The sequence below is a fragment of the Pristiophorus japonicus genome, chromosome 11 (genome assembly GCF_044704955.1).
Source record: "Pristiophorus japonicus isolate sPriJap1 chromosome 11, sPriJap1.hap1, whole genome shotgun sequence".
NCBI lineage: Eukaryota > Metazoa > Chordata > Chondrichthyes > Pristiophoridae > Pristiophorus > Pristiophorus japonicus.
The window spans coordinates 61001382-61015621 of record NC_091987.1 but is presented as its reverse complement, the minus strand read 5'-3'; the positions used below and the strand labels follow the sequence as shown (position 1 = coordinate 61015621).

The window sequence follows — 14240 nt, the reverse complement described above, 5'->3', positions numbered from 1 at the left end:
TTCTGCTTTCACCGCTGTTTCAAATGGGGCATTCGCTGTCCTAACAATTCTGTGTAAAAAGAAATCTGTAATGAACTGCAAGATAAATGTCATTCCAAGCAATATTGCAGTCATTCCCTGCTGGTGGTCGAGGCATGGCTTAATGATTTGTTAATTGAATCAGTTTAAGCAGGATGAGTCAGAGCAAGATAAATTACATATTATTTGCTTCGGGTTAATAAATAATTAGTACAAGTAGCAGGTAACCTGATAATACAACATGAACAAAAACAGAAAATGCTCCAAATACACAAGAAACCAGTCAGCATTTGGAAGGAAAAAAGAACAAGTGAGGAACGGTATCCATCTGAAATGTTAACCTTTTTCACTTTCTGCATTTTTGTTTTGGATTTCCAATATTTGCATTTTTTTTCTTTTAATATTGGGCCAACAGTTGCGGTTGGAGGCTTCCGACCGAAACATTTTTTACGGAAGTACCTGATGGTCCCGGAGGAACAGATACTTCGGTATTCCAGGCCTAGATGTTTTGCGTGCCTAAACCTGGAACTTGCAGGGCCTCTTCGGGCGTGTGCGCACATCGTAAGCAACCGGAGAGGCCGCAATTTACAGCCCATTACAACTTAAACACATTGTCCGTGATTTTCCTTACCTCAGCAGGTTCGGTGCGGCCGAGGTCGGTGGCGGGTCATGGCCTCGCTGATGGCTCCATCCCGCTCTGGAAAATGAATTTTCGTTGATGGGGCTTGTTAAGCTCACCCAGTGCATTTCCCGTTCCAATTAGAGGAAGCGAGTCTGGTGATGTTATTCATGCCATGTCACCAACTGGCCTCCTTAAAGGGACCATGGCCAACTTTCTTTCGACATTTGTGCTGTCAGCGTTCTACAGCATCGAAGTGCTGCAAGCACTGACAATCACTGCACAGATGTACAGGGCTGCACCCAGGTTCTCCCATGGCTCCCATCATATGCTTATGGAGGGAGTCAAAATACACAGGGAGGTCTTCTTCCCTTCCAATGGGCGGAAGAGACCTCCCCAGGAGAACAAAACAGCCTGGTTGCACATTGCACAGGAGGGCGCAAGCAGGGCTGTGGTTAGGAGGACCTAGGTACAGTGGTGCAAACCTTTCAACTATCACAAGACGTTAGTACAAAGCCACACTCAACTTCATCCTGCTGTGCCTCCCATCACATCCCCATCACTCTGCCCTCCTCACCCAACTCCTGCACATCCTTGCTCACACCAATTTACCTTGCACCCCCACCCATCCCCCTCTATCTTATCACATCCCATCTCACTAGCCACCCCTCACTCTCCACCCCTCACTCTCAACCTAATGCAATCATACCAATTAACAACACATAAGAGTAGGCACTTGGGTGTTTTATCTAAAGTTCATATAAAGTTTAGGTTAATGTGCTGTCGAACTTTGAAACATTTATTTTCAACACCTTGTGTCCTTGGACAGATTTTTGTGCACCTTTGGAAGTGGCTTAGTGAGTTGCAGTGAATGGTGAGACATAATGGTACTACCCCGCAATGGTCATGAGTGTGAAAGGAATGGCTTGGACATTGTAGGGATGCAAAAGGACATTGACAGGCTAAGTGAATGGGCAAAAATTTGGCAAATGGAGTATAATCTTGGAAAGTGCGAGGTCATGCAGAAAAAAAATCAAAGAGCAAGTTATTTATTTAAATGGAGAAAGATTGCAAAGTGCTGCAGTGCAGCGGGACCTGGGGGTACTTATGCATGAAACACAAAAGGATAGTATGCAGCTACAGCAAGTGATCAGGAAGGCCAATGGAATCTTGGCCTTTATTGCAAAGGGGATGGAGTATAAAAGCAGGGAAGTCTTGCTACAGCTATACAGAGTATTAGTGAGACACCTGGAATACTGCATGCAGTTTTGGTTTCCATATTTGCGAAAGGATATACTTGCTTTGGAGGCAGTTCAGAGAAGGTTCACTAGGTTGATTCCGGAAGATGAGGGGGTTGATATGAGTAAAGGTTGAATAGGTTGAGCCTCTATTCATTGGAATTCAGAAGAATGAGAGGTGATCTTATCGAGACGTATAAGATTATGAGGGGGCTTGACAAGGTGGATGCAGAGAGGATGTTTCCACTGATGGGGGAGACTAGAACTAGAGGGCATTGTCTTCGAATAAGGGGCCGCCCATTTAAAACTAAGACGAGGAGAAATTTCTTCTCTCCGAGGTTTGTAAATCTGTGGAATTTGCTGCCTCAGAGAGCTGTGGAAGCTGGGACATTGAATAAATTTAAGACAGAAATAGACAGTTTCTTGAATGATAAGGGGTTATGGGGAGCGGGTAGTGAGGTGGAGCTGAGTCCATGAACAGATCAGCCATGATCTTATTGAATGGCAAAGCAGGCTCGAGGGACCGTATGGCCTACTCCTGTTCCTATTTCTTATGTTCTTATGTTTTTATGGTGTTGGTGTAGGATGGTGCCAACCTGGCCACACTCACCACTATTGCGAGGGGTATTGTTATGTGTCACCATTCACTGCAACCCCACTTCCGAAGATGCACACAAATCTGTCCAACCTGGCACACCGGGGTATACAGCATCAAGTTAAGTAAATCTGGCCATGTTGATGCCCTCTGTCCTGTGCAGCATCAAGTGATCATGGAGAAGGTTGCTGGTGTTTGGGTCTGATCGTGGTCGGATTCGAAGGACCAAGGTAAGACAGTATAAAGGGCGCCCATGCTGGTGGAATAGATGGCAGGTGATGTAGAGATGACAGAACCATTCTGTCAATGGTGAGAGAGTTCTTCCAATGAGGTGAGATTGAGTGGAAAGTGGAAAAAGTCTGCAGAATCTGTGCTGGAAATGGACTGAGAAACAGCTGAGAAAATTGATGATCTGTCGGGTGGGAGTTTTTGCTGTTCATTTCAAACTGTCAACTAATCAGCTAATTCAATGACCATTCAACTCCCACCTCAGGTTCACAGACATGGTCCCCGAGTAGCGTGGACCCTGTGGGTGAGCAGGTAAGGCTAAAAGCATTATTAAGGATCTGTCAACAACCCAATAATTGGTTTAATTGGGTCGCCCACCTCTGTGGGTCGGATCGGCGATCTCACACACGTGCCTATGGTAAAATGGGTTGAAGGCGGGGGGTGGGTTCTGACCCGCTGTCAAAAAAAATCAAATTTCCACCTGACCCACCACCGATCCCGCCTGCAGATCCCCCCAGAAAATTGCCCCCACAAACTTTGTTATGGATTTCGAGAGAACCATGCTTATAAACTATACTGCCTACATGCTTAAAATTATATTTAGCTAGTGTGTGAACAAGACCCTTTTAAGAGTTTGTAAGAACACTGGGATCAATATCCCAACAACAGTTTATCAAGGGCACCAGCTGAATCCTTAATGTTCAGGGAGTAGCATGCGGCAGCCCGGCCCAGAAATCGGCGCGGTCCCGGCCTGCAAGATCATCAGCAGGCCAGGGTCATTAGAGGGAGCAGCATGCAGCGGCATACCACTGCAGGGTGCAGTGCGTTCTGCTGCAAGAGGGCGACGGCTGACTGCAGTATGGGCAGGTACAGCAGGAGTGGCGAGGTTGGGGCGAAGGAGCGACAAGAATTCATGGAGGATGTGATCGGGGCCCAGGAGAGGCGAGAGTTTGGGGCCCAGAAGAAGCGAGGGCCCAGGGGCACCATGCGATATGTGTACGCACTAGGTCCGTGCAGCAGAGCTGGTCTCCAGTCGTCTTGGTTAGTCCTTGCCATTGGATCAAGACCTAACTCTATCAAGCCCGTGTGGTGGTTGTGGTGCAACGGCCACCACACGTTAAAAAAATCCACGCACAGGCATCTTCCATCCTTTAAGATGTAGTTCAGGATCCGTAATATTAGATCCTTCATTGAAACACCTGTGAACTCATCCCTTTTCGGCGTGGAAGCAAGTCATCCTCGTTTCGAGGGACTGCCTATGATGATGATGATGTCTTAACACAGCTTCAGTTTCCGCATGTGCGCTGACAATGCCTTGCTCTACCTCACCACCATTTCTCTCAACCCTTCTGCTGTCTCTAAATTGTCAGACTGCTTCTCATAGAATCATAGAAATTTATAGCACTGAAGGAGGCCATTCGGCCCATCGTATCCGTGCTTCTCCGAATCAAGTACTGGATGAACAGAAACTTGCTCCAGTTAAATAATTGGGAAGACCAAAGCCAACTTTGATGTCATATTTGACCCTGAAATAAGCTTCCAACCACAAATCCGTACCATAACTAAGACCACCTATTGCCACCTCCGTAACATCGTCCATCTCCGCCCCTGCCTCACGCCATCACGTCAACCTTTGTTGCCTCGAGACTTGACTATTCCAACACACTCCTGGCTGGCATCTCACGTTCTACATTACGTAAACTTGAGGTAATTCAGAACTCGGCTGCCCGTATCCTAACTCGCACCAAGTCCCGTTCACCCACCATCTTCGCTCACTGTCCTACATTGGCTCCCGATTAAGCAACGCCTCAATTTTAAAATTCTCATCTTTGGTTTCAAATCCATCCATGGTCTCGCCCCTCCCTATCTTGGTAATCTCCTCCAGCCTAGCAACCCGCCGAGATATCTGCGCTCCTCTAATTCTGACCTCTTGAGAATCCCTGATTTTAATCGCTGAACTGTTGGTGGCCATGCCTTCAGCTGCCTAGGCTCTAAGCTTTGGAATTCCTACCCTAAATCGTTGCACCTCTCTTACCGCTGTTTCCTCCTTTAAGACGCTTCTTTAAACCCATGTTTTTTCTTCAGCCTCAATTTCTCCTTATGCGGCCCGGTGTTAAATTTTGTTTTATGACTCCCCGTGAAGCGCCTTGGGACATTTTACTACGTTAAAGGGGCTATATAAATAAAGTTGTTTTCTTTAACACCTAGTCAAGGAGGCGCCTGGGGTCAAATGCCCAGCCTCCACCTAGGAATGAATGATGCTAGATTTGTCTCACCAAACTGCCTTGCATCAACCAATTTGTATTTACTTTAATCTCCCAATTAGGATGTACAAGCTGCTGAGTACCAAATCATCAAAGAAAAAAATCAGACATGTCAATTGCTAACAATTGTTTATTAACTTCAAAATTATAATTAGCAACTAAACTTAAACATTCAAAATGCAAGTAATAGTAGGTAGAGCCAACTAGTAAAATTAATAACTCAGGTTATATCGAGGCAGTTCAGTTGTATCACAGCATTAACTGATTTGCTGATTATCAATTTATAGTCGAGATCAGTGTCTCTGATTGATATAAATTGGTGAAATTAATTTAGGATTATATTTCTTGGATAGATGACCAGTTAACAACATTAGATTAGACAGCCTATTGGATGGATTAGAGTCTACGTGCTGGTAGATCGCAGTGTTTCCAGAACTCCTACAGAGACATCTTTCTACATACACTAAATAAAAACTAGTAAAGATTGAGAACAAAAAGCAAGAGCAGGAAAGTGTGTCTAAAACATCCTCTTGTATGCCCTCAATTTAAAAAAAAAACATCCATTCCATTTAATCTGAGTGGTGTGTCAGAAGACACTTTTGGTGTAGGTCACCTCAAACAATTATGTTAGGGCCCTGGGGTCAAACGCTCAGCCTACACCTAGGAATGATTGATGCCTAGATTTGTCTCACCAAACTGCCTTGCATCAACCAATTTGTATTATCCTCAGATTGCTGGAACTGTAGAATCAGGTGGCAAATTCACTTTCCTAACTTCTCAGTCTCCTCATAACAAAAAGCTTTGCATTATTTCAGTTACGGAGTTGCATACTTGTATCTCCTACCATGCTATGCCTGGGCCAGTAGCCTTGATAGCCTATCTCCTCCAGTTTCTGTGAAAAAGCCTGGTTATTTGTGAAGTATCCACAGTTTTAGCCCTTTTAATATCTTGCTGTTCAGTCTGACTACTGACTCCATTTTGAAGGCACATTTATGGGAATTTTCAGGGTATTGTGCCTATAAGCTGAAGCATAAAGTATGACCTTAATGGAGGTTCAATTGTAGGTCTTAACGTCATAAAAGACTGGTACTGCACTTTAATTGTCAATAATTCCAAAGATAATGTTTTTCTATGCACAATTATGTATTAAACTCAAAGACATGTTTTAGTTTCATTCAACCTTTGGCATAGTGGGTGCTACTTTTAAATGTACATCCCAGTGAAAAAAAATTGTCCTTTTTGCTGATAAATGATCAAGTAAACAATCGGTAACTCTACTAACATTATCTGAATTGTTCAGTACCAAAAGTTGTGATTTCCTTTCTTCTATCTTGTTTAGTCATTCAATGAGAAAGTCTTTCTAATGTGAACTGTGTCATGAATTTCTCCATTAAACTGTTTCACAGTTCACCCCACTGCTTAAGGTCATTAGGCATGCTAAAATGGGACATGCATTCATCTGGCCAACATTCTCAACGTGCCTCAGTTACTTTATTATGGAAGCATAAAGGTTGCCCTCAAAGATTATGCCTCACTTTTGCCACCTAGAATGCTAACTCCTTAGGTGGAAAGAAACTTGAGATGGGATTTTTTTCTTTCCCAGAAACAAATTTGAGTCCTTCCCCTACAATAGAATGGTAAATGACTTGTCACCTAAAGTTCAATAGTTACCAAGTAGTTGAACCTTTAATAAGAAAGATGCATTTGTACAGCATTTTATTACTTTTCTGAGAAACCTCTTAAAGCACTTAAGTCTCAAAGCATCTTAAGTTCCTGTTATGTAAGTAAACATGGCAGCAATTTGTGCACAGCAAGATCCCTCTAACAACATGAGATGAATAACCGATTAATCTGCTTTTTGATGGTGTTGGTTGAGGGAGAATTATTCTCCAGGATACAGAGACAAATGCCATTTAGTAGTGACATGGGATCTTTACGTTTCATCTGAACTGCAGACAGGACTATGGTTTAACATCTCATTCAAAAGATGGTACTTCTGTCTACAGCGTTCCCTCAGTATTGCAATGTCAACTAAGCCGATGCACTCAAGACTTGGAGTTGGCCTTAAACCCACAATCCTCTGACTCAGGTGACTTGTTCTTAACATGGCAAGTTAGCAATCTCACCCAGATTACCATGCCCTTTAAGGCACAGTGAGTTAACTCACAAATGTGCCGTGCACATGGACAGCGCAAAAAGAATAACTATAGTCATAAAATGTTGCTGATGTGAAAAGCTGTACAAAAAAAAAGAATTGTAACAAATGTAGAACTTCCTTTATTTACATACACAGCAAATACACCAGAATATTAAAAAATTCTCAACAATTGAAAAAACCGTGAATGAACAAAAATCTATAATGCTCGATAAAAATTGCTAATGCTCCTATGAAGCGCCTGGGGATATTTTACTATGGTTTCTTGTAGTGGTTTTGTTACAACTGCGTGGCTTGCTAGGCCATTTCAGAGGGCACATTGCTGTGGGTCTGGAGTCACATATAGGCCAGACCAGGTAAGGATGGCAGATTTCCTTCCTGAAAGGACATTAGTGACCAGATGGGTTTTACAACAATCCGATAGTTTCATGGTCACCATTCCTGATGCTAGCTTTTTTTTTTAAATTACAGATTTATTTAATTAACTGAATTTAAATTCCCCAGCTGCCATGGTGGGTGTTGAACTCGTGTTTCTGGATCATTACTTTAGGCATCGGGATTGCTAGTCCAGTAACATTACCACAATGCTACCGTTCCCAAAGGGAGGCCACCATGCTAGTTGAAAGAAGCCAAATTCCTCCAGAACAGTTTGAAGTACTTTTAAAGGAAGTGGCAGTGTTTTACAAGACTCCTTTAAAACAAATCATACAATGCTCTGTGAATGGATTGATGCAAGGGAACAGTTATTATTCTCCCTCCCCCAACTCGCTAAGTGCATGTGGTGGCTGTTGGATCCCTGTCTGCTGTCACATGTATCTCTTCTACTGTTCTCAGCTGCTTCTCTTGCAACAACTATAAGTATTCTCTATCAATTTATTCCTCACTAATATTGATGTGATCACTGTAGGGCATTCTTATAAGATTGTCATTGTCTCGCAATCAGCATATTTTTACTACATGTATTCTTTTAAGATTATTTTGTGAAGGACCCAACACTACTGTTCAAACCGTTTTTATAGAACTTGATTTAGCATTTATCAATGCTATCCAATATAAATATAACTTGTTGCCTTGCCTATTTTGTATTTCCCCATATTTCTTTGCATGTTTGGTTTTAAATTCTGATAAATATTTTAATTAAAACTCACTTTCCCTCCTTCTGGAAGGCAAATCTGTTGTCTGCTGGAGAAAGGGGAAAGTCCCTTTCTGTGTGTGTCCTGCAGAATAAACTGGAAAATTATATTGCATGTGGATAGTCCAACATTGACCATTCTATCTTAATACTAATATATTGTTATTCACTGACTTAATAAAAGTACCGTGGTTAAGTTAATTTATTAGAACCAGGTGTTGTTTTTTTATCTGCAGTATTTTGTGTTTTCAAGTTTACAGAGTTTCCCAGGGGTTTAAAAAAAAATAGTATATTGTACTTTAATTTTCACAAAGCAAGTAATAGATAAATGGGCAAGAAGATATAGATTTTGACTAACCTTAGGTTGTCAAGAGTTCAATATTAAAATCCTCCACTCTGCTAAGCTATGGTTTGGGTAAAAACTACAAGCTATATCTTTCGTGCAATTATCCAGAACTTTATAATCAGTTCATATCAGCACTATTTATCAAATAAAACTGTTCCAGAAACATCGACTGAAGATCAGTATTACAGTTGGAATAATTTCGTAATGCATACATGACAAGTTTCTATGCTTGTATAATGGATATATTGCACACAACAAGTGACATTTATGTATTAACCAATGAAAAGTTAAAATTTGTCACACTTTTCGCTTTTTGGCTGCTCAGAATCTATATTGAGCACTTTCAGGTCACATATGGCGCAACTAGAGCCGGGGTAAAGCTTCTTCCTTTCTGTCACAAATGCCTTAAAGGGGAAATGTATTATTCTGTATATTTACATAATTTGAATGTTGCAAATAGACAACTGTACTTTTACTGATATCGCTCTCACCATTTGTTACCATGTTTTATGCTCCAAATGGTAGATTTTCTTTGTAGAGCTTCCATTAGGGTGGCATTGTAAACTTATTTTTCAGTAGCAATCATGAATGGGATCCATCAGATATGGATAGAACACCACATTAATATCACAGAACATAAATGTATTGGATAAAGGTCTGCTCTACAAATCCGTTCCCTGGATACCTGTAACTACCAATTTTAAAACATTAAATGTTAATGCAGTCTGATCATTCATTGAGTGTAGATATCTCACTACATAATATTTAGAATTACGTGATAATTAAGTAAAACGTACTTCTCCTTTAGTGCAGCTTCAGAAGAATGTTACCTACTGTGTGGTATTTTACTACCAGCCATTGTCATGGCCTCCCTGAGTGAGACTGCCAGTTATGGGTTACCCTCATGACATGTTCTCCAGCAATTGGATTGATACTCCCCAAACTTTCTCACTTAGCACTTGTATATCTATCGGAGGGAAAAGCTGGATTTAAAACTAGGTCACAAAATTGGAAGGATACTGTCCATAATCCACTTAACCACACAGTCGGACAGCATCTCTAATAATTAAACTGATATGCTTGAGTGCCTTTCCTTTCAAAAACATGAGAATAAAGAAGTGCTTTAAGTTATCACACAACATCCTTACTTTTTGAGATTAGATTTTACTTGGAAAAAATTCTAACTTTCAACTCGTTTTTACTTATTACATTTCTGTCCACTTTATCCGCGAATATGCAAACTGGTTCCGGTTATTTATATGTGCAAACAAATCTGAACTTACTTTTTTTTTGTCTATTGCTGATTTTTTTTTTGAGTACGTAAATAGAAATGTGACTATATACTTCAAATTGTTTGCGACAGACCCATGAACATCCAGGGCAAATATACCAGCTTTTAAGTGCTTTCACTCCTTGTCTCTTTCTGGAATTTTTCACTCACTAAACTCAGTACAGTTCTTCTAACAGTCTTGGAGAGCAGAAAGTACATGATTGGATCCAGACAACTATTGAAAGCAGAAAGCAAGAGTGTTATCTCATTTGTTTTATTCACCACGTTTTTCCAGTGGCAGCTTGTTTGCTGGAGCTGAGATGCAATGTAGAAGAACCGGTTGATGTGATATGGGACAAAACATATGGTGAAAATGAAAAGAACAATGAATGTTTTTGTTGCAACTCTGCTGAGAATTTTACTGTTAGAAAAACCAGGTCTTTCGACACTGAGCTTTGAAAGTTTTTTAGCAATCTTTCCATATGAAAGGCTGAGGAAAAGGAAAACAATCCAAAAAATTAACACAATGACAAGATTTATGTGTGCTTTAAAGTTATTTTTTTCTCTATAATGGAAGCACTTGAAATTGTCATTGGAACTGCCAGTTGTTTTGGGCTTCAAAAGCATTGGTATAACAAACAGACTGGAGATAAACCAGATAGCACCACAAATCATGATGCTTCGGTTGACTTTCTGTAATTTATAGTGCTGTAATGGCTTTGTAATTTTTAAGTACCGGTCCACACTAATGAATCCCAAAAGTGTAATGCTAATATACATAGTCATGTAAAATACATTGCCTACAATATTGCAGACCCATTTCCCTAACATCCATTGGTTATGATTTGCATGATATGCTATTCTGAAAGGGAGGCAGACAATTGAGAGGAGGTCTGCAACTGCCATATTGATCAAGTAGACATGGATGGTGTTTTTCTTGCTTTGAATGAAGAAAAATATACACAGTGCTGAAATGTTGGTTATCAGTCCAGTTAGAAAAATTACGGAGTAAGCTATTGGTAAAAGAACCATTAGAAAGTTCTCGTGTATGGTACAGTTTTGGTCAGCTGATGTATTCACCTCCATCCTTGCCTTTAGTAATTTACTTCCATTTTCTGATTGCCAGTAGCTCATCAGCAGATTGGTAGTCTCCATATTTTCAGGTAATAAGGATGCTTTGGTTGTAAGCTTTATTTCTGTAATAAAATAGAATCTCTCTTAGTATGAAGTTTATTAAAAGAAGGAAAACCTCTTTATAAGACATTACTCAGTTAGGCCAGTAAGTCTAACATCGGTGTTGGGGAAACTGCTAGAGACCATAATCCGGAACAAAATTAATTATCGCTTGGAAGAACATTGGTTTAGAAATGATAAACAACACATATTTACTAAATGCAAATTGTATCAGATGAGCGATTTCAGTTATGTGGAGAGATTAGAGAAGCTAGGATTGATTTCCTTAGAGCAGAGAAGGTTATGGGGGGATTTAATAGGTGATCAAAGGTTTTGATAGAGCAGATAGGGAGAAACTGTTTCCAGTGGCAGGAAGTTTGATAACTAGAGGACACAGATTTAAGATAATTGGCAAAATAAGCAGGGGGAAATGTGGAGAATTTGTTTTATCCTGCGAATTGTTGTGATCTGGAATTCACTGCCTGAAAGGTGATGGAAGCCGATTCACTTGTAACTTTCAAAATAGAATTGAATATATACTTGAGGAAAAATGGGTCAGGCTATGGTGAATGAGCAGGGAGTGGGACTAATTGGATTGCTCTTTCAAACTGCCGGCATAGGCACGATGGGCTATATGGCCTCCTTCTGTGGTGTATAATTCTATGATCAAGCCATAGATTTTGACTAGGTCTGTTCATTGTTCATTAATATAAAATGATAATGTTAAACAGAGTACTGATCCCTGTCTGCAATAAGTGACAGCAGAAACTACTGCAGAGAAATACTTTGCATTTTTATAGTGGCACTGTACATACTGTATTCTGATGTAACTTTAACCCTAGTCCTAAAAAAAATGTTGCCCTAATTCTAGAAAAAAAAATTGTTGACTGTCCCTTCAGTCTAGTTTCTGCCCTGCTCATTGCCACTGTCCTGAAAAGTCACAAGTGATAGAGACCATAGTGCATTATCTCTTTGTCCTCCTTGACCTCTCTGCAGCATTTGATGTAGCTGATCACATTTTCCTCTTACATTGCCTTGCCTCTGATGACCAGTTCTTTGGGACTCTTCTTGCATGCTTCCACTTCTACTGTTCAAATAGAACCAGCACATATCCCAACCCTAATAATCTGTCCTTGGCTAACTCCTCTTCCTCATCTGCATGTTGTTCCTAATTTCATCATCCACAAGCACAGGATCAGCTTCCATATGCATGTTTTTTTGTCTTATAACACTCCTGTGAAGCACCTTGGGATGTATTACTACGTTAAAGGCGCTAAATAAATATAAGTTGTTGTTGTTATGATATCTATCTGTATATTTCCACCATTTCTCTTAACTCCGCAACCATCTATGTACTGTCAGACATCAAGTTGGATAAGTTAAATTTTCATTCCAGTTGATATTCAGGAAGACTGAACCCATGGTTTTCAGCACCCCGCATAAACTTAATTCCCTTTCCACTGTTTCCGCTTCTTTCCTGCTAATCATGTAGGCAGAAGCAGATCATACAAAACCCCATATCCTGTTCAATAAAGAATAGTGTAGAAAGAGCAGGAATTAAATGGAGGAAAAAACAGCTGACGAGCACTGTGTTGAAATGCATGTGTGTTAATGTGAGGAGTGTTACAAATTAGGTTGATGAGCTACATGCACAAGTTGCCACATGGGGTTATGATATAATGGTTATAACAGAGGCATGAAGATCTAGCTTAAACATGGGCAGAAAGGGGAACTAAACATTTCTGGCTACAGTGTATTCAGGAGGGATAGGGAAGGAAAAAAGAACGGGGGGGGGGGGCAGTATTGATCAAAGATGATATTACAGTTCTTGAGAGGGTTCAAGGACTGAATCAGAAAAGCAGCTGTTACATTGCTGGGTGTTTGTTATAGACTCCCAAAGAGTAAGGAGGAGATAGAGGAGCAAATCTGTAGGTAAATTTTGGAGCAATGTAGAAATAATAGAGCAGTAATAGTAGGGACTTCAACTACCCTAATATAGACTGGGGAAAAAACAGTAAAAGGCAAGGAAGGTGAAGAATTCCTAGAATGCGTACAGGAGAACTTTCTTAATCAGTATGTTTCTAGCCCAATGAAGTGGTGCTGGATCTAGTTCTAGGGAATGAAGTAGTGCTCGTGGAGTGCGTTTCAGTGGGAGAACATTTGGGTGGTAATATATTGGGTTTAAAGTAATTATGGAAACAGGCAAAGAAAAATCAACGGTGAAAATCAATCCAGTTGGAAGAGAGCCAATTTCAGTCATTTGAGAATGGATCTGGAAACGAAGCTTAGCCAAAGAAACAGTAAATGAGCAGGGCCAAGCCTTCAAGGCGGAGTACAAACCAGGCATATTCCTATAAGGAGGAATGATAGAAAGAAAAGAAAGACTTACATTCATATAGTGCCTTTCACAACCGCCGGATGTCTCAAAGCGCTTTACAGCCAATGAAATACTTTTGGAGTGTTGTAATGTGGGAAACACGGCAGCCAATTTGCACACAGCAAGCTCCCACAAACAGCGATGTGATAATGACCAGATAATCTGTTTTAAACAAAGTTTAATTTAAAATATTTTTAAGTCCCTGTCCTTTTTAATACAATTGCATTGGAAAGCTAACCCTCTCTTTCCTCAAAATCAGTGACTAGATATGCAATCATATCTAGATTGTAACATTTTTTCAGGCTTTATATGAAAATATTGACCAACTTTCTTCATCCCAACAACGCAAAGATAAGCTCAAATTAACAGTGAGGGAAAAATAATCACCTGAATTTTGGCAGAGACATTGTCTACCTAACATTGCTTCCTGCATTGTATGATTCCTTCCTTATCAGTGACATTGCTGATCTGTTCCTATGTTTGTATTTTTTTTAAACATTTTCACTGTAGTTCTTTAGTTTAATTTTCCAGTTTACCGACTGTTTAAAGGAATAATCTTCATGTTTCATTAGTTTAAAAAATGTGCAAATCTTTTTGTGCCAAGCATTTCTCCGTGTAATTCTTAATATCAAAGGCTGTGGGCTTTAAATGTTGTGTTAATTGTGAGGACATTTACTATTGTGTACAGATATGCCTAATGTGTTACACAAACCACTATGAATGTGTGCTCTATACATCTTGGTTTTTCCACTAAAGTGCTGTAGAATTGATTGCAGCAGTAATATAAATAATCCTAAAAAAACAAATCTGCCACTGCTGAGTGTC

General features: G+C 40.2%; 2 protein-coding genes across 2 annotated transcripts in view; one reads left to right on the top strand and one right to left on the bottom strand.

Moving 5' to 3' along the window:
- Window positions 1–14240, top strand: part of caska (calcium/calmodulin-dependent serine protein kinase a) — a 600725-nt gene that overhangs the window by 273589 nt on the left and 312896 nt on the right. The window lies entirely within an intron of this gene.
- gpr34b (G protein-coupled receptor 34b) lies at window positions 9992–11020 on the bottom strand. The gene has a single exon (XM_070892929.1). It carries the CDS (start codon window positions 11018–11020, stop codon window positions 9992–9994), a length of 1029 nt encoding a protein of 342 aa, XP_070749030.1.

Coding starts and splice junctions, on each gene's coding strand:
- gpr34b (XM_070892929.1), bottom strand. CDS start 11,020: ATGGAGACTACCAATCTGCTGATGAGCTACTGGCAATCAGAAAATGGA.